Raw genomic sequence first — 20,773 nt, 5'->3', positions numbered from 1 at the left:
AGAGGTTGCAGTGAGCTGAGATAGCGCCACTGCACTCCAGCCTGGGCGACAGAGCGAGACTCCGTCTCAAAAACAAAACAAAAAAAACAAGTATACAATGTGGATACATGTGTTTCTTTTTCTGTTTCTCTGCAGTGTCTACTGAGTTTGATTTTTTACCATTTGAAAATGATGGGTGAGTCTAGTGGAAAGGGATCCACTTCTTGAATTCTAATAGACTAGACTGTGATTTTCAAGTCCCTAATGAATTGTTCTAAAATCGCTGAGTTTGAGTTGCCAGGAAAACATTCAAGGCAGAGACCAAAGCCCTGAGGGCAGAGAGGAGAGGCAAACCAAGACCTGAATATTTGAAAATACCATTTCTTAACCTTCAAAAGCAGTTGTAGCTGCAGTACCATCACTGCTGGCCTGTAAAACATTTTATATTCTCAAGAGGGAGGCATTCATGATACTAATTCTTGCAATCGTTTTACAAATAATTTCTGATGTCATCCCAAAAGAAATGCACTTTTAAAAACAATTATCAGAATCAAATAAACAAAAAGCAAAGAATTTAAACAAAAAGCACTTTTCACTGCATTAATTAAATCACTTGCCAAAATGAAATCAGACCTTCTGCTTACTGGCAAAATCCTCATTTATAACATTTACAAGAGATTTTAACTCAGTCAACGAAGTATGTTAACAGTGCATGGCCCTGCCCTGCAGTAACGCCCCCCACCCCCACAAACTATATCTGGGGTCAGCTGTTGCTTCCGGTCCTTCATTTGCAATCTATCTCCAAGCCCCAGAGCCTGCGGGCCGTGCCTTTCCACCCTTTAGCGCGGGGCGCACGGACCTGAATATTTAATACCGGGTTCCAGGACATGCGCCTGGGGAACACCCACAATCCCTCGCGGCCTGAGGAGCCCGGCCGGCGGGTGACCCAATGCCGCGGCTCCGAGCGGAGCGAGGTCACCTGGCGCTTCCCGAGACCTTGGCCCTAGGCCCGGCTGGCGCTGGGACGCTGGGCAGCCGAGCCGCCAGCCGATCAGCGCTTTGCAGGACGAGCGCGCAGGGGCTGCATCCCTGAGGGTGACCGGAACCGTTCCCGTGGGAAGGGCAGGGAACGGCGCTTGGCCACGGACAGACAAGGGGGCGCCGGCTCTTCAGAACCCCAGGGAGAAAGCGGTAGAGGGCTACAGTTGAGATTAAGGACATTTGAGGAGGACAGGCATTCCCAAGTTATAACCTCCAGAAAGACAAATCCACAGTGCTACCCCTCTGCGCCGCACGGCCTGACGGGAGCATCATGCTTCCTGCGCAGGCTGCGTCCGAGAGACGGCCTCGGTCCCGCCCCCGGCCGCGGGGCACGCCGGGAGAGCCGAGAGTTCTTCCCTCCCTCAGCTAACCCAGAAAGAAAAGGAGCATTTCCGGCATAAGACTATCCCGGGTGGGGCTAGTTTGGTCCCGCCTTTCACGCCCGGAGGGGGTGGGATGAAGAGGGACAGCTCTTCTCCCCGCACTAAGGCCGGCTCCTGTGCCGGAAGGAGGAAGGCGTGGGGCGTTCGCCTCTCAGAGCTAGGGAGTGTGTGCGACGTAGGTGCGAGGTCACGTGAGCTTCCGCCGCCTGAGAGGGAAAGGGGCGGGGCCCAGAACAGAGGGGCGAGGCGCCCCTTGTTTCCCTGGGGTTACGCGCAGCCGGAAGTGGCCGCTGCTGTGGAGAATTGGAGATGGGAACGGCCCTGGACATCAAGATTAAAAGAGCGAATAAAGTTTATCACGCCGGGGTAAGTGGGGGCTGGGGGTGGAGGTGGGATTGGGCGGGTCTGCAGGTTCCGCTGTCTCCATCGCCCTGCACACGTCCCGCGTCCCTAGGCGGGGCAGGGCTGTCCCACCAGGTGCGTCTCCGCCAGGTGGGTGCGTACCCGCCAGGTGCGTCCCCGCCAGGTGCTTCCGGCGCGAGGCTGGCCTGCCCTGCGAGGGGCCCCGCGGGAGGCGCCGCCGAAGCATCTGCGGGACGTGCAGGGCAGGCACCCGGCTCCGGGGCTGCAGCTCTTCCCATCTGGCCCCTTGAACACCCGGCGGTGGGCATTGGGCCCTCAGGCTTGAGCTCCCGCAGTGAGCGCTGAGGGCAGAGGAGTTGACGACCAGACCCCCCTTTCCCTCTCTCGTAAGGTGACCGCAAAGGTCTAATGAACGAAAGCTAAAACTAACCTTGGAAGCAGTAATGGGTGTGTCTGGCGGCAGCATATATTAAGTGGCAGTCACTTTTAACAACATACCACGAAGTTACTCCTTTTTCTGGTTTTATTCTTCGACTGAGATAAAGGATTGGCTATTAAAATGCAAGTATAAACAAATAAAGTCTTGACTTTGCCATTAACAGGTTTTTTTGACATTGGCCAGTCATTCAATCTCCTTGGGCCTCAGTGTCCTTATTTGCAAATGAGGGTGTTGTAAGGTTCCTCTGACTCGGGGAATCTCAACCCTTACTCTACATCAGAATGAGTCACCCTGAGGAATTTTAAAATATGGTTGCTCGGGTTCCACTCTCGGCGATACCGGTGATATATGTGCAGCTAGGGTTGAAATCACAGCCCCAACACTCTTTGGAATAAAATTGATAGCAGTGGTTGGTCATATTAATGCAAAGTAATCTCAGAAGGGACAGAGTACCAGACAAAGGTCTTGGATGGATGCTGAAACTTTTGGGCAAAAGACAACTGGGGAAACCTGGTATTTACACAAGCTCAAATGGTCATCCCTTTGATGGTTAATTACAAAGGGAAAAAGCTGGCCTGGCGCGGTGGCTCACGCCTGTATTCCCAGCACTTTGGGAGGCCGAGGCGGGCAGATCACCTGAGATCAGGAGTTCGAAACCAGCCTGGCCAACATGGTGAAACCCCGTCTTTACTAAAAATACAAAAATTAGCCGGGCGTGGTGGCGGACGCCTGTAATCCCAGCTACCCCGGCGACTGAGGCAGAAAAATCGCTGGAACCCAGCAGGCAGAGGCTGCAGTGAGCCGAGATTGCACCACTGCACTCCAGCCTGGGCCGCAGAGTGAGACCCCGTCTCAAAAAATCAAAAGGGAAAAAGCTACCTTTATAATGGAGAAATCTGGTAGTCACACTCTAGCCAAGCACAACAATGAACACCACTTTACTATCACAACTAATGAGACGACTGACATTGGGTACCCCTTGGCATGATGCGCCGAGAAAGTCACAACTCACCTGTGTAGTATTCCTGCCAAGAATGTTTAATCCATGTCAGTTCATAAGGAAACAATCAGGCATATCCAAATTGAGGGACATTCTGTGAAACAAGTAGCGTGGTTTTTTCAGAAATATCAATGTCAGAAAATAAAGGCGAGATACGTTTTCTAGACTAAAAGACTAAAGGGACATGAGAACCAAATAGAATGCTTAATTTCTGATAAAATATAAATTCGAATATGGACTATAATTGTTGTGTATTGGTGTTGAATTTCTCCAGCGTAATATTTTGGTTATATAGGAGAATACTTCACATGCTGAAGTATTTAGGGTCAAAGTGTCCAGCCATGACTGTGCACATATGTTTGTGCACATGTGTGTATAGGAGAAAAAGAGAAAGTGAATGTGGCAAAATACTAACAATTGCTGAATGAAGTTAAAAGCTACATGGGCCTTTGTATTCTTTTTGAAAAATAACAGCTTTATAGAGATAATTGAAAATACAAAATGTACCCTTTACCCCAAAAAGAAACCCTGAACCCATTAGCTGTCACTCCTCATTCCCTCTTCCTCCTGACCCCTGGCAGTGACAAATCGACTTTGTCTCTGGAGTTGCATATTCTTGACATTTCATATAAATGGAATCGTACCGTATGTGACCCTTTTGACTGACAGGCTTCTTTTACTTCGAGTAATGTTCGGTGTTCATGCTTGTCATAGCATGTGTCAGTTCCTCATTCCTTTTTATGATTGAATAATATTCCATTGTATGGATAGATCATATTTTGTTTAACCACTCATCTCTTGATGGACATTGGAGTTATTTCTACCTTTTCGCTATTAATAATGTTATGAACATTGTAGTACAAGTTTTTATGTGAGAAGATATTTTTATTTCTCTTGGGTATATACCTAGGAGTGGATTTTGCTGAGCTACTTTAACTTTTTGAAGAGCTGCCAAATTATTTTCCAAAGTGTCTTGCACCACTTCACAGTGTACCGGCACTGTATGACGGTTCCGATTTTTCCACTACTTTATAGTTTCATAACTTTTCTGGAGCTTAGAAATGTTTCAAAATAACAGTGGGAGGGCAGTGACAGGAGACTATGCATTTAACTTTAGTATTCATTATTTCATTAACAAGTTAGCACATTCTCTTCAGAAATGTTACTCTACTGGGATGCTGAGATATCTTCTGTGGTTTTTTTTTTTTTTTTTTTTTTGAGGCGGAGTCTCACTCTGTCGCCCAGGCTGGAGTGCAGTGGCCGGATCTCAGCTCACTGCAAGCTCCGCCTCCCGGGTTTACGCCATTCTCCTGCCTCAGCCTCCCCAGTAGCTGGGACTACAGGCGCCCACCATCTCGCCCGGCTAGTTTTTTGTATTTTTAGTAGAGACGGGGTTTCACCGTGTTAGCCAGGATGGTCTCGATCTCCTGACCTCGTGATCCGCCCGTCTCGGCCTCCCAAAGTGCTGGGATTACAGGCTTGAGCCACCGCGCCCGGCCTTCTGTGGTTTTAAATATGATACAAGGCCGGGCGTGGGGGCTCAAGCCTGTAATCCCAGTACTTTGGGATGCCGAGACAGGCAGATCATGAGGTCAGGAGATCGAGACCATCCTGGCTAACACGGTGAAACCCCGTCTCTACTAAAAAATACAAAAAAACTAGCCGGGCGAGGTGGCAGGGCCTGTAGTCCCAGCTATTCAGGAGGCTGAGGCAGGAGAATGGTGTAAACCCGGGAGGCGGAGCTTGCAGTGAGCTGAGGTCCGGCCACTGCACTCCAGCCTGGGCGACAGAGTGAGACTCCGTCTCAAAAAAACAAAATAAATAGATAAATAAATAAAAAGTAAATAAATATATATGATACAAGTAATGAAAAGTACATTAGAAAAGAGGCAAGCAATGGAATGATAAAGTTGCCCCAGCAGAAGTCATCCACAGCCAGGACCACTTCCTGCGGGTCGCAGAGTTGAAGACAGAGTCAGCTCTGTCCCTTTAGACTACATCTTCTGATGCTAGTATCAGGAACAGAATCTGCAATTGATGGCTGAAGGCAGCTTCTCTCAACCTTCAGTCACTTTTTACACTTACATGCATTTCAAAGGAAACATTATATGGTGAATATAAAAGAAAAACATTGCTATATTTTTTAAAAAGGTGACAGAAAAGATAAAGTTATTAAACTAATTAATCAATTGACAAAAATCTCTGACATGGGTGCCCATGACTCATGTGCTAGACTCCATGATCTGTGACTCAGGGCAGGTGGAGTAGGCAGCCAGCACTGTCATGGCTGCTTTCCAAGCCCCATGTAGCAGGACCCTTGCTGTCTGGTCCTCCAGGAGGCCTCATTGACCGCAGGCAGTGCATATGTCACTTCTAGTTCGCACTGTGGTTGTGGGAGAAGCGGCCATTCTCTCCTACCCTCCTCACCCTTAGCTGGCTGCAATGGAGCTGATAGCATACACGTTTTCTCTTTTCTCCGTACATCTCAACAGTGACAGTAAAGATTCAGTTACCAAAGATTTGACTTACCTATGGGCCTGCCAGAGCACTACACCTACAATTCTCCTGGGTTGCTTGAGGTGGCTGCCACCTACTTTAGCCTAATTCTAAGCAGTACTATCCCAGGCTTGAGGTCATGAGTGATTGTCTTTCAAGTGAAACGTGTTTGTCATTGTAAGCACATAAGGCAAGCTTATGTTCCAGCAGAGGTTCTCGGGTAGGTTTTGACAGCCAGGCAGTACCACTCTCATTTTTCTAATGAGGAAATGGAGGCTTAGACAAGTTGAAGAATTTCTTTTTTTTTTTGAGACGGAGTCTTGCTCTGCCGCCCAGGCTGGAGTGCAGTGGCCAGCTTTCAGCTCACTGCAAGCTCCGCCTCCCGGGTTCACGCCATTCTCCTGTCTCAGCCTCCCGAGTAGCTGGGACTACAGGCGCCCGCCTCATCGCCCGGCTAGTTTTTTGTATTTTTTAGTAGAGACGGGGTTTCACCGTATTAGCCAGGAGAGTCTGGATCTCCTGACCTCATGATCCGCCCGTCTCGGCCTCCCAAAGTGCTGGGATTACAGGCTTGAGCCACCGCGCCCGGCCCCAAAGAATTTCTAACCCAACTAGACAAGTTGAAGAACTTCACCCGACTAATGACCGAGTCTGGATTCCAACTCAGATCAGTTCCAGTTCATAGCATGTCCATCGAGCACTATTATTCTGCCTCCCTAGGATTGGCCATTTTTATGCAAAATGGAGGAATTTGTAATATAAAAATGTTATTCATTTCCTAGTAGTGCTGTGAATAACATTGAGATATTTCAATAAAAAGAGACTGATACGTCTTCTACTTTGAATATATGCTGATTCTGTTATTGTGCTTTTCAGTATCTCAGTTGTGGAAGCATCTGAAAATGGCTTGATTCTGTGGACACCAGAGAAACCTAAGTTATACTTAGATTTAAAATTGACCTTTTTTTTTAAGAAAAAATATTGACAAAATGATTTTTAAAAAATTACAGTTGAAGCATTTAAAAAATATAAACGTAATACATGACATGTTAAAAACATAATATCCTGCCTGGCTGGGTGTGGTGGCTCATGTCTGTAATTGCAGTACTTTGGGAGGCTCAGGTAGACAGATCACTTGAGCCCAGGAGTTCGAGACCAGCCTGGCCAACATGGCGAAACCCTATCTCTAACTAAAAACAGAAAAAGTAGCTGGGTGTGGTGCACGCCTGTAATCCCAGCTACTTGGGAGGCTGAGGTATGAGAATCACTTGAACCTGGGAGGCGGAGGTTGTAGTAAGCCAAGATCACACCACTGCACTCCAGCCTGGGCAGCAGAGCATGACTCTGTCTCAGAAAAAGAAAAAAAAAAGTAACATGTTGCAGAAGAAGGTAAAATGAAAAGTCAAATCTCCTACTCTTCCTGACCCCCTGTTCTGCCCTTGGACGTATTCACTGATGGTTTGTGTACTGTTCCAGACACACGTGTGCACACACACGCAACTTGTTCTTTTGCTTAATAATGTACCTTTATCTTGGATACCTTTTCATATTAACATTTTGATCAGTCCCATTCTTTTTTATATTATTTAATCAACTTCATTCAACCAATGTCTGTTGATCTCATGAGGGTTATAAGTTAATAGAGAAAGGCAAATATATAAAATGAGAGATGATTAAAAAGATGATCAAGTGCTCAAATAAGAGCATCTGTGGTGTATGAAGGAGCATAAAGTAGGGTATAGTCATCTAGGGGGAAAAGTGAGAAGCTGGGGGCCTTCTGGAGCTTCATTGAACCTAGTTTTGAAAACTAAGCATTAGAATCTAGTTTTGAAAAGTAAGCATTAGAATCTAGTTTGAAAATCAAGTATTAAACTAAGTGCCCACCATGCGCTGCTGGTCTCAGTCATGAGGAATAGGCAATGTAAACCTAGTGAACAAGAACTTGTAGACGTTTGGGATGCAATCTGTGTCCTGTAGACTGTTTTACTTGATTGACCAGGTGTTTATAGTTGTTCATCCTCATCTAATCTGGCAGCAAGAGCAGTTTTTTAATGTGACTTAGGTTGACTGTCTTTCCAAAATATTTCTGTTTTCTTAGGGTTTATTGTGTTGTTTTTTTTTTTAAACTTTGTAAGTTGGCTGTTTAGCATATTGAATTGTAGCCTCCTTTTTAAAAATGCAGACATTTCGCACTAAGTACTACTCTAAAGTAGTACTTCGTACCTTAAGTTTCTTTTTGTTTTTAATAGATGAGTGAATTATTGTAAAGCAAACCCTTGTAACCCTCCACACGTCCTGCTGGAGAGGAGAGTGGAAGTAGGATCACTTCACCTAGATTCTGGGAGAAGACACTGCTCCAAAGGACCCTGATGAGGTTTCATGGTTTAGTAACCTCATGCACTGTGGGAATGTCAGAGGACCCCGAGATAATGCTCCACTGCCATGTCTGAAAATTGTGTCCCACAACATTTGATTGGTAGTATTTTCTATTATTGTACAACTTAAAATATCTTGTAATTTCCATTATTTTTTTGACATGAGCTGTTTAGAAATGTATGCTTCAGTTTCTGTTACAGCAACAATCTTGTCACCCATAGCCTTATAAAAAATCCTAATTTTAATATTTAAATTTTAGAAAATTTCTTATAAGCAGAATTACAAAAAGAGTAACTAACGAAAATGAGATTATGATGGGATAATGGAATATCAAGTCTAATTGTCAGGAAAAGACAGAATAACATGGGAATGACAAAATGGACTAAGGTCTTAAATCTAAGATCTGAAACTATGAAGCTACTAAAAGAAACATTGGGGAAATACTCCAGGACATTGGTCTGGGCAAAGATTTCTTGAGCAATACCTTAAAAGGACAGGCAACCCAAGCAAAAATGGACAGATGGGATCACATCAAGCTAAAAAACTTCTACACAGCAAAGGAAACAAAGTGAACAGAATAACATGGGAATGTTTTCTATAATTTAGTAGTAACTGGCAATAGTTTACGAATACTTTGAGTGTATACTGCTGTCATTGCACTGATTACCTTCTGTTGTAGTGACTTTGTTCTATTAGCAGTCAATTAAAATATTTGGTTTTGTTTATCTTTGTATTCCTGGGCCTGGCAGTACTCGCCACTTAATAGGTGCTCAAAAACTTTATTAAATGATGAGTGGAAGCCTTAAAACATTTTTAAAAATGCATAAGACTGCTAGTTTTATAAATGCATTGATCAGAAAGGGGAAACTATGGTATTGTAGGCATACGACGGGTTTTGCTTCGTAATTATAAATAATAATCTGAGTATCGATTCCAGACAGATGTTGGTAAGATTTATTCTTATTTTGACATAGCCCCAGAGCTACACATTGCACCCTCCATTACTTGTGTTTGCTTTAGAATAGTCATTCCTAAGATCATGATTCAAATAAATTGGGAGTAGAGATTCCAGAATTCCTATAAATATGGTTTCCTGTCTGATTCGGGAATGGAATATGATAGGAAATTTTCCAAGGTTTGATTTTCCATGGTCTTCATCCTAGTTCCTGTGGCTCATCGCAAATAGAGACCCTTTCTCCAAGCTTGCAGCATTGCTGTTGGGGCACCTTCTCCCTAAGCATCCTTCCCCTTGGATAGAAAACTTCTTTTTTAAGTATTTGTTAAAATAGAGATGAAATCATGCTATGTTGCCCAGGTCAGTCTCAAACTCCTGGCCTCAAGGAATCCTCCTGCCTTGGCCTGACAAATTTGGTGTTGGGATTACAGGCATGAGCCACCACGCCTGGCTTAAAAACTTGACTTCTCTTTCCAAAGACCCATGTATGGTATGAGATAATCAGGAATTGTGTTAAGAATTCCCTAATTCCATACTTCCAGTGAAAGATTAAATTTCCCATGGAAATACCTAACTAACACTGTTTTATAATTAGGTAGACTAGGACAGCCTTTTCCAGCTCCCAGAGTGCTTTAATCCTTCCATACACTGTTAAGAGGTGTTTTCCCCATTTTGTGGTTCAGATGAGAGCAAATATTTGAAGTTGCGTCTTTTTATTCCTAAATCTAGGATTCTGTGTGCCTTCTCCGGGTCTTAATTCTCATCTGTAGGATAGAGATGATACTACTCAAAGGCTGTATTTTGAAAATTAAATGAGATCATGTTTTAAGACACTTATCCTAGCTTCCAACACCTCGTAGGGACCGCAGTAATAGGTGGTGGCACTGTCAAGTTTTTTTCCACGCTCCAAGGTCTGTTCACCCTTAGAACTGCCCTTTGTGTGCCACAACGCTAGTTACATTAGTACACCCTCCAAATGGCATGAGTGCTTGTCAGATGCTTCACCGATTGTCAAATATGTGTCCACTGTCTGTGTCTACTTGGAGGAAGGAGAGTCAGTGACCAAGGAGAACATACAGAGCAGACAGCGTTTTTGGCCCTGAGAGCCGAGGGTGATTTTGGTATTGCTGCAACTCCTTTGTTTAGTGCAGTAGATGTGTTCTTGATCAAAAAGTTGGACTCAAATGCACTGTAAATTACTTTATGTCTTGGAACGCCGTAGGGGAGCTTACTGGTTAGAAAAATCCTGCAGTAAATCTTTCTGTAGTGTAAATTTAATGCATTTGTTTTTACAATTTCAGAATGTTTTACATTCTTAAATTCTGGCACATGTACTCATGAAAATGACATTGTTAAATATTATGGTTGTGAAAAACGTAAATAAGAGATTTATGCCCCAGCATAGCCAAGGTTACAATGAGAAGAAATTTATACACTGTGGACTGAGTACTGTTACCGTTACCTTAAGAACCTCAGTACTACCTGAATTTGGCATGCCCGTAATTTCTTGTGAAAAGAAAAGGAGAAACTCTATATATAAGAGTTCACTATTATGAAGAAAAATTGCAAAGCTAAAATGCTAGGTTTTTTTTTAAGCTTAAGTATTGTACTTTAACCTGCTGGATTCTTAGTAAATGAATGATCAGTTGTAGTGAATGCTTGTTGTAAGGACTCAGGGTATAAAAATTTAAATCTTTGCTAGGAGAGATCTTAAGATAATTTGGAGAGGTATGAACCTTTTAGGAATACAGTCATCCAAACTTTAAGTAGCGCTCTTTTTCCGCTAATAACCTAATCCTCCTGAAAAAGCTTGTCTGCTAAATCATAACCTAAACTCTTATGTAATGCATAAGAAGCATTTTCAGAATTATCCGAGATTGTCTGAAAACTGGGATGCGATAAAAAGTGTTCATGCAGTTCTCCACTTGGTGTTTGTTGCCGCAAATCTTGTACGAGCCTGGGCCTGAGCAGTGGTAAAGCCTGCTTGACCACAGCGGCGTGTTTCGGCACTGGACAGGTCTCAGCCTGTTCCGCACACCCTTCATCCCCTGCAAGCTGCTTGTCAGATCTCCCTCAGCCACGGTGGTGGGCTTTTCCTCTGCGTCCTCCTAATGCCGAGTCCCCGACGCAGACGCTCATCTCCGTTATGTCATCTAGGAGTCTATGCTGTGTCTCCAGCCATGCTCTCTCTTAGGCCCGAAACCTGCAGCCTACACTTTCTGCCTGTTAACAAAGGAAGGAAAAAGGAGAAAACATTATTTTCCAGGTAACAATATGTAGACTGAGGACACATAGCTTCTAGGAAAGCGAAAGCACGGAAGCCTGGGGTCCCCACCGCGCGTTCATCAGGGTCGGGAGTGCCGGGAATGCCCAGCGCATGCGCAGAGGTAACACACGTAACATCGCGTGTTCGTTTTGGCGCCGGGTTTTATCACTAAAAGTTGGAATGCGGCTCTGTATGTCGAAAGGTGAATGGCAGGGCATGGAGACGCTTTGCGTGCGCAGTCTCTGTGAGCCAGCTGCAACCGCCTGGGAACCGCAGCACGGATCAGGAAAGGATGCTTGCAGGGCGCCTCCTGCGCAATCGGTGCTGCTGCCGGACCCCGGGGCGGAGGCGCCCGGGTCAGTGGCACTCACTGAAGTCGCTGGGCAACGTTTAGCTGTAACAGGTTTTTGTCTGACTGCAGGCAGATCTCACGGCAGTTAACCTCTTAGTGTGAACGATATAGGGGTATGTGAGCAACCCTGCTGTGGCCGCTTAGTCTCTTGGCAAGGGTCTCATCTCCTCCACACACTGGCCAGCTGGAGCCGCGGGTACCATGTGCAGCGTAGCGCAGGCTCGTGGGCGCTGCAGGCTGGTGGGCGCTGCACGGTGCTTCACTGTCCCCTGCCCCGTGGCCCCGCTCCCCGCTTGGTGCCCCACCCGGAGGCAACAGAGCCCATCTGTTCTGTCTGGACTCGGTTTCCAATCCAGCTAACGCGGACTTCCCGCCGGTCCCAGCCGTCCCCTGTCCTGGGAAGTCGTGACTGTCATTGCCCTTGCTGCCCGTTTGTCCCCAGCCTCCCACACCTCTGGTGCCCTCGCTCCCCACTCCTTTCCCTCCCTTCCAGTCCTCTCTTCCGCCCTTGCTCTGGGCTGACCGTGAGCAAGGCAGGGTTGTGAAAAGATGGAAGGGGAAGCCAGTTTGCCATTTGCTTTCCGCTTTCATTTCAACCACACTGGAGTTTGTGACGTTGTAGTGCTCCCCATTGCACGCGTTTCTTTTTCCATCAGGTGGTTGTTATATAGACAGGCAGTGCTTTTACTGCATGTGGCTACACCCCCACCCCAACCAGTTATTTTTCTAGGTTTTAGCTTACGTTCGGAAAACAGACTGACTTGTTAGCCATCGGCCAGGTGGGCTGACCTGCGTCCCGTCCCGGAGAGCACACAGGCCAGACGCTTCGGAAGTGCCTGGTCCACTCGTCACCTGCGGACAGGGGCTCGTCCACGAGAAGCCCCTATGGCCGAAACTCAGAGGAAAACCTTGCCTGTTTGCTGTCCAGAGCTCAGGGAAAGGTCAGTTGACCTCAGAACCTGATCCTTTTTTATTTTTTCCAGAGCATTTTCTAGATCAGTTATTTACAGACCTCATTTTGGGAAACTGCACTTCCTCTTTTTACATATATTTGCTTTTTTTTTTTGTTTTTTTGAGACAGAGCTTCATCCTGTCACCCAGGCTGGAGTGCAGTGGTACAATCTCTGCTCACTGCAGCCTCCACCTCCCCGGCTCAAGCGATTCTCCTGCCTCAGCCTCCCGAGTAGCTGGGAGTACAGGTGTGCTACCACGCTTGGCTATTTTTTTATTTGTAGAGATGGGATTTCCACATGTTGCCCAGGCTGGTCTCAAACCCGTGGGCTCAAGTGATCTTCTGGTCTCAGCCTCCCAACCACCATGCCCCAACTCCATATTTACACTTTTAAATTATAAAATGGTAAAACTTAAATTTGTTACCACCAATAAAAGAAAAAAGTATGTCCTGGATATTTTTCATACAAACACAAATATGTAAAGATGGAATTTTTGTAAAATACTTCTTATTGTCCTCTAACTTATCTACAAGAACACTTTATGGACATGTTTATATGGCGAGCAGCCATGAAAAAACTGCCTAGGCTTTTTATTGTCTGTAATGGAGAGCTTGTGCTGTCACTTGTTGGCAGAAAAAAAAATCCAGGCTCAGAGAAATAGTGCCTTTCCCAAGGTGATAGAAAAGATATTTTACCTTACATCTGGTAAGTTAAAATGGTTGCTTCCTCATGTACATAGCTCAATACAATGAACATTGTTTAGGATAAAGATTTTCCAAAAAAGCAACGAAGCCCTTTTATTAAATGAAGTCTTACATACAATTCTAATGTCAATTTTAATAATACATATTAAAATACTGTATTTTATAAACAGATAAAAGCAGAGCTGTTCTACTTTAAGTGAGAAGATCTGTTTTCTCCCTGCCTTCCCTGACTCTCCTCACATCCCAAAGTGGCTGCTGAGGTGGCTTCACAAGCCTAGGGCCAGTGGTTCTCTTGTAAAGTATTAGTTATAGGCCGGGCGCGGTGGCTCAAGCCTGTAATCCCAGCACTTTGGGAGGCTGAGACGGGTGGATCACGAGGTCAGGAGATCGAGACCATCCTGGCTAACACGGTGAAACCCCGTCTCTACTAAAAATACAAAAACTAGCTGGGCGAGGTGGCGGGCGCCTGTAGTCCCAGCTACTCGGGAGGCTGAGGCAGGAGAATGGCGTAAACCCGGGAGGCGGAGCTTGCAGTGAGCTGAGATCCGGCCACTGCACTCCAGCCTGGGCGACAGAGCAAGACTCCGTCTCAAAAAAAAAAAAAAAAAAAAAAAAAAAAAAGTATTAGTTATAGGATGTCGTGACCAGCGAGAGGCAACAAGGTTGAAGTTTTTTCATGCCAACCTATTTAATTTGGTCCTATGTTGAAACTTATAAGTTCTGTCAGCTTTCAGATATAATGCAGTGCCTAGGGCCGGGCATGGTGGCTCATGCCTGTAATCCCAGCACTTTGAGAGGCTGAGGCAGTCGGATCAGCTGAGGTCAGGAGTTCAAGACCATCCTGACCAACATGAAGAAACCCTGTCTCTACTAAAAATACAAAAATTAGCCTGGTGTGGTGGCAGGCACCTGTAACCCGAGCTCCTCAGGAGGCTGAGTCAGGAGAATCGCTCGAACCTGGGAGGCAGAGGTTACAGTGAGCTGAGATTGTGCCATTGCACCCCAGCCTCTCTCTCAAAAAAAAAAAAAAAAAAAAAATTGCAGTGCATAGAATGAGGCTTTAAATATTTTGCCTTTATTTACTGGAGCATTGAAGCCAAAAAAAACCCACCAGTTTACTGACTATCCTTGGATACTTTCTGCCATTTTCCTCTTTGAGAATTTACTCAGCTGGGGCTCTTAGACTAGCAGTCTCAGCAAAAGCTGGTGAGCTCTGGAGACCTTCACTGTTGTCCTGCTTGTCCTGGGAACTTGAGCTGGGAAGGACAACATGAGATTATGGCTCTTCTGCTTCTGATAGGAGCAAGCTGTCCTGACCCTGGATTACTGATGCTCTGACAGAATTGACCTCTGGGTAGCTGTGAGGGTTATACCTGCTGTGTGTCCTCTGATCTGTTGGGCAGGTCTCTGGTGGCAGGTAGCATTGACTCACGTGCTCTGCAGTGATGGCTGAGTTCCCTTCATCCTCACTAGCATTCCCCCATGACAGTGTCTTATTTACGTTTATGGTTTTACTGTTACATGCCAGGCATCGTGTCAGCCCAAAATTAGCTCTTCTTTTTTTTGAGACGGAGTCTCGCTCTGTCGCCCAGGCTGGAGTGCAGTGGCCAGATCTCAGCTCACTACAAGCTCCGCCTCCCGGGTTCACGCCATTCTCCTGCCTCAGCCTCCCGAGTAGCTGGGACTACAGGCGCCCGCCACCTCGCCCGGCTAGTTTTTTTGTATTTTTTAGTAGAGACGGGGTTTCACCGTGTTAGCCAGGATGGTCTCGATCTCCTGACCTCGTGATCCGCCCGTCTCGGCCTCCCAAAGTGCTGGGATTACAGGCTTGAGCCACCGCGCCCGGCCAAATTAGCTCTTCTTTTGTTTTATCAGAAAGAATTACTTAAGACAATTTCTCTAAAACCCAAATCTTCATCTTTGGGAAAGGAGCAGCAGTCCTGTCGATGGAAAATTAGGAGCCGATGGGCAGAAATCCCATTCATCATTAATCATCGGAAAAAAAATAAGCTTTTTCTAATCTAAAAAAAATACAGTCATGATAGTTTGACCGTATGTTTCAGATTTTAAAAACCTGTTTTGTAAATTGAAAATATGTGTTTTTACTTGCTAAGAAAATGCAACTAATACAAAAGAATGTCTTCTGCCCCTTCTCCTCTACTGCCCCATGAACAATGCCCAGAATTAACCACATGACATTCTCCGCATCTCACAGTAGTCTCATAGGGCAGCCTTAGGTGATCTGTCCCCAGAGTCCACCCTGGAGTAACCTGAAGCAGAGACCCTGTTCCGTACTGCTTCATTAACATATGATCTGCCCTACAGTGCTCTTTTTGCTGAGCTCTTTTTTTCTTTTCTTTTCTTTTTTTTTTCCCCCTAGACGGAGTTTCGCTCTTGTCACCCGGGCAGAATGCAATGTCTCGGCTCACTGCAGCCTCTGCCTCCCGGATTCAAGCGATTCTCCTGCCTCAGCCTCCCAAGTAGCTGGGATTACAGGTGCCTGCCACTATGCCTGGCTAATTTTTGTATTTTTAGTAGAGATGGGGTTTCACCATGTTGGCCAGGCTGGTCTTGAACTCCTGACCTCAGGTGATTTGCCTGTCTCAGCCTCCCAAAGTGCTGGCTTACAGGTGTGAGCCACTTCACTCAGCCTGAGCTCTTTCTTATTTATTTTAGAGATGGGGTCTCGCACTGTTAATGCAGGCTGGAGCACAGTGGCACAATCATAGCTCATTGCAGCCTTAAACTCCTGGTTTCAGGTGATCCTCCCATCCTAGCCTCCCAACGTGGGTTGGGAGTATGGTGCGAGCCACCCCACCTAGCTGTGCTCTTGCTTTCTAACTAGGGCCCTTTAGGCTGTCAGCCTCATTTGCTGCTAGACTCATCTCTTGTCCTCTACTCTGAGGTTTGCCTGCATCCTGGCTTGGACTGAACACTGCAGTATTGTCATTCATACATGATTTCACTCTGACTGGGATTTCAGTCTGATGGCTCTTTGGGTTGTTCATTATGTAAGTGTGGGCTGACTCTACAGAGCGTTTTCTTTGGCGGACTGCCTGTGTTCCAGGGTCATTACTTTGGCCTATAATTATGCCAACTCCAGGCTCCTTTGTAATTGGAGCCCTCCTAAATGTTTGGTTTATAGTCTGGAGTCTTTACATGCACTTATGCCAATAGTTCCAAACCAGTGTCAACTTTGTAAACCTACAAGTTTGAATGTTATTTCTTGAACAGTCCTTATCTGAAATGCTTGGGACTAGAGGTGTTTTGGATTTTGGAATTTTTTCAGATTTGGAGTATTTGTAGATACTTAATGGTTGAGCATCCCTAATCCAAAAATCCAGAATCCGAAATGCTCCAGTGAGGGTCTTCTTTGAATGTCATGTCAGCGCCCAGAAAGCTTTGGACTTTGGAACATTGCAGATTTCAGATTTTCAGACTAGGGATGCTCAATCTATATTGAAATCTGAAATCAGGTAGTCTGTATTAACATAATTTGACTAATATGTACTATCTAACTCCTGAACCCACACAACACACCACAGTTAGAATTTAATACTCTGCTGCTCAAGACCCTGCATATACTTACATTTATTAATGTTTACATTTTGTGAATAGTATTTTTCCCTTTCTTCTAAACCTTTATTCGGTGGTTTCAGTTTCTTTTCCAGGCTCTCAAGAAAGTTTCAGAGCTGGAAGTTTCAGATCTTGAAGTTTCACATCACACTATTGGACAGCATGCTTTTTGTCAGCCCATTTTACTTGGTATTGATGCCTGTGTGGATACTATGCCATACTTAGAAGTAACCAGCTATGTCTCACCATGTTGGTTCTGCCCCCGAATGTGATACTAAAGCCCCCAGAGCGTGGGCTTCACCTGTTGTATTCCCTGCCATGTCCCAGTGCCTAAAACAGTGTCTGACACAGCAAGCATGCCAAACAATTTGTCAAATGATGGTATTATTTCTCTGTGTTGGCAGCACATGTACGTAAGCCATGTAAATTGACGTCTTGTTATTTTGTTATAGTTTCATTGCTAGTGAACTGACTTTTGTAGATTTTACTTAAACATTAATCAATTTTAGAATATGACTCAATTGTCCAGAAAGTAATATAAGTATTTCCTTCTATACATGATAATTTCTGTGTTTTTTAGAAACAGGTATAATTGCAAACAGTAGATGACTCTTTTCAGTGTAGAGTTCCTTGAGAATGTAGCCATCCACAATTCAAGATACGGAACAGATCTGACACCCCTCAAATTCCCTCATGTTCCTTTGTAGCCCCTGTTTTCCGTCCCTATAGTTTGCTTTTTCCAGAATGTCACATAAATGGCATAAATATGATTATGTGTTTTGTAGCCTTTGAATGTGGCTTTATCATTAGCCTAATGCATTTCGTTCGGATTCATCCAAGTTGTGTGTTAATAGTTCATTCGTTTTGGTAGCCGAGTTATCTGCCCTTGCATGGGTGTATATCACAGTTCGATCATCCATTCATCTGTAGAAGACGTTTGGGTGATTATGAATAAAGCTGCCAGAAGCACTTGTGCATGATTTTTGTGTGAACATAGCTTTCATTTCACTTGGGTTTTAAAATCTAGGAATGGGGTGGCTGAGTGGCACTGTCTTCGTTTTTTTGTTTGTTTGTTTGTTTCTGTACGAGGAACTCTGTATTGGCAGCACAGGTACGTAAGCCATGTACTTAAGTAAATACCACATAATATTGGCCATTACTTACCATGTGGAGAACTATCTGGGGATTGTTTATCCTGTTTTTCAAACAAGATGGAAAACAGTTAAATAGTGGAGATGGGGATACCTAACAAATTGAAATCTCTTAAATGTTTCTGATTTCCGCTTTCTAATCCTAATGGGCCTCTCGGTGCTGCTAAGAAAGGGTAGAGTGTTTCAACAAGCAGTTGTCTCACTCATGTTTTCCCACCCAGCTCAGTAACTTCCTTGGTGTTTTGTTTTCATGTTAGTTAACTGCGAAGTACATTTGGTCCTCATTGGTGAAGAAAAAGGCATTTCACTATAGGTGTACCGGATCTTTAGATTAAACGAGATGAAAGAATCTCAGGTGGTTTAGGAGGGAAGGCCTTGTTTAGATATATGCACACAACTGTGGGGAACGAAGATGGGCTGTCACGGTGCATCACACTGCCAGGACCATTTATGAAAAGCATTGCAGAGAGAATGACTGAGGCATTAAGAGGCTTTTACTTCTCTAGCAGTTGTGTTCAAGTCCAAAATAAGAAAGAACCCAAAGAAATGTGACTTCTTAACACAAAATCTTCAGATCTTTTCCTGAGGCGAGACTATTATGCTCATGGGTTATCAAAAGTTAAGAGGCTTAGAACTTTGTACATTAAGGTCTAATGGCTACCAACTCTGAGATTTTGTTTTATTTAAAAATGGATTCATTATAATAGGTAATCAATTCATAGGGTTCAACATTCATGAATTTCAAGATAGATACCCCCCTGCCTCGCCCACCCTATTCATCAAGCGCTTCTCCTGTGGGGCAACCACAGCTATCACTTTCTTGTGATTCCTTCCAAAGATACTGTATGCATCTACAGGTAAATATGTACAAATGTGCTTTTTCTCCCCCTTTTTCACAAATGGTGCAATATACAGCTTTTAAATTAAACAAAAGAAAAAGAACGTATGGGAGTGAGGGGCATAGACTGGACATGCTGATTCATATGCAATAAGGAGTCAGTTCTTAAGATAAAAGAAGGAAACTAGCCCTGCACCCCCATGTGTACTAATGTAAATGATCTCCACGACATTGTGGAAAGAAAACTCACGATTTTCCTATTGTTGGAATTTAGTTTGTGGACAGCTTTTGTTATTTACAAACAGTGTTGCAATGAATAACTGTGTTCATAAGTCATCTCACATCTGCACATGTATCTGCCGGGCTCATGTGTTGGTAAAATGTTTTTGGTCTTGCCAAATAGCCAGCATGAGGTTGCAACATTTTAGGTTATCCCCAACAATGCAGAGAAGGCTTGTTGCCTCCCCTCTGGCAACACAATGTAATGACATTTTTAAATCTTTGTTTTAATTGCTATTTATCATATTTTTGTTGAGACTGAGCATATTTTTCTGTGTTTAGGAACAATCTGCATTCCCTTTTCTGTGAGCTCTTTGTTCAGATCATTTGCCCATTATTTTTCATTTTTCTTTTTTTTTTCTTTTTTTGAGACGGAGTCTCGCTCTGCCGCCCAGGCTGGAGTGCAATGGCCGGATCTCAGCTCACTGCAAGCCCCGCCTCCTGGGTTTACGCCATTCTCCTGCCTCAGCCTCCCGAGTAGCTGGGACTACAGGCGCCTGCCACGTCGCCTGGCTAGTTTTTTGTATTTTTTAGCAGAGACGGGGTTTCACCATGTTAGCCAGGATGGTCTCGATCTCCTGACCTCGTGATCCGCCCGTCTCGGCCTCCCAAAGTGCTGGGATTACAGGCTTGAGCCACCGCGCCCGGTGATTTTTCTTCTGAGTGATTTATCTTCTGAGTGATTTATCTTTGTCATTGATTTCTTTTTTTTTTTTTTTTCTGAGATGGAGTCTTGCTCTGTCGCCCAGGCTGGAGTGCAGTGGCGTGATCTCGGCTCACTGCAACATCCGCCTCCCAGGTCCAAGCGATTCTTCTGCCTCAGCCTCCCAAGTAGCTGAGATTACAGGCATGTACCACCACACCTGGCTAATTTTTATATTTTTGGTAGAGATGAGGTTTCGCCATTTTGGCCAGGCTGGTCTTGAACTCCTCACCTCCTGATCCAACCACCTCAGCCTCCCAAAGTGCTGGGATTACAGGCATGAACCACCGTGCCTGGCCTTTCATTGATTTATTTTAGGTGTTCTTAAAATATTAGGGAAATCAACCCTTTGCTAATTTGTTATATTAAGTTGTAGATATTTTACCTAGTATATCATTTATATAGCAATATTGTTCATAGTCATATTTGTAGTCATATTTATTCAGAGTTTTGAGTCAGTCATAGAAAGGCCTTTCCCACTTTGATATGATAAAATTATTCTCTATAGTTTTGTCCAAAATTTTTATTATTTCAGTTTTTACAGTTAAGTATTTGCTACATTTGTCATACACAAAAAGTTTCAGTCTGGTCCAACTTAATTTTTTTTTTTTTTAAGACAAAGTCTTACTCTATCACCCAGGCTGGAGTGCAGTCGCGCAATCTCAGCTCGCTGCAACCTCCATCTCCTGGGTTCAAACGATTCTCCTGCCTCAGCCTTCCGAGTAGCTGGGACTATAGGTGTGCACCACCATGCCTGGCTAATTTTTGTATTTTTAGTGGAGACGGTGTTTCACCATGTTGGTCAGGTTGGTCTCGAACTCCTGATCTCAGGTGATCTGCCCACCTTGGCCTCCCAGAGTGTTGGGATTACAGGCATGAGCCACTGCGCCTGGCCCAACTTAATTTTTTTTGGTCAAAT

The 20,773-nt window shown here is 44.6% G+C and overlaps 1 protein-coding gene across 2 annotated transcripts in view; it reads left to right on the top strand.

Moving 5' to 3' along the window:
- The first annotated feature begins 894 nt into the window (after positions 1-894).
- VPS26C (VPS26 endosomal protein sorting factor C) overlaps positions 895-20,773 on the top strand; it is a 46,674-nt gene continuing 26,795 nt past the window's right edge. For both annotated transcript variants that reach the window (XM_033232450.1, XM_033232449.1), the window contains exon 1: positions 895-1,769. In XM_033232450.1, the coding sequence (XP_033088341.1) occupies positions 1,713-1,769 (57 nt within the window). In that variant the 5' untranslated portion in view covers positions 895-1,712. The remainder of the gene's footprint in view (positions 1,770-20,773) is intronic.

Source organism: Trachypithecus francoisi, unplaced genomic scaffold (genome assembly GCF_009764315.1).
Source record: "Trachypithecus francoisi isolate TF-2019V2 unplaced genomic scaffold, Tfra_2.0 Lachesis_group14, whole genome shotgun sequence".
Lineage (NCBI taxonomy): Eukaryota > Metazoa > Chordata > Mammalia > Primates > Cercopithecidae > Trachypithecus > Trachypithecus francoisi.
The sequence above is the reverse complement of the archived record's forward strand: the minus strand, read 5'-3'. Positions and strand labels throughout refer to the sequence as shown.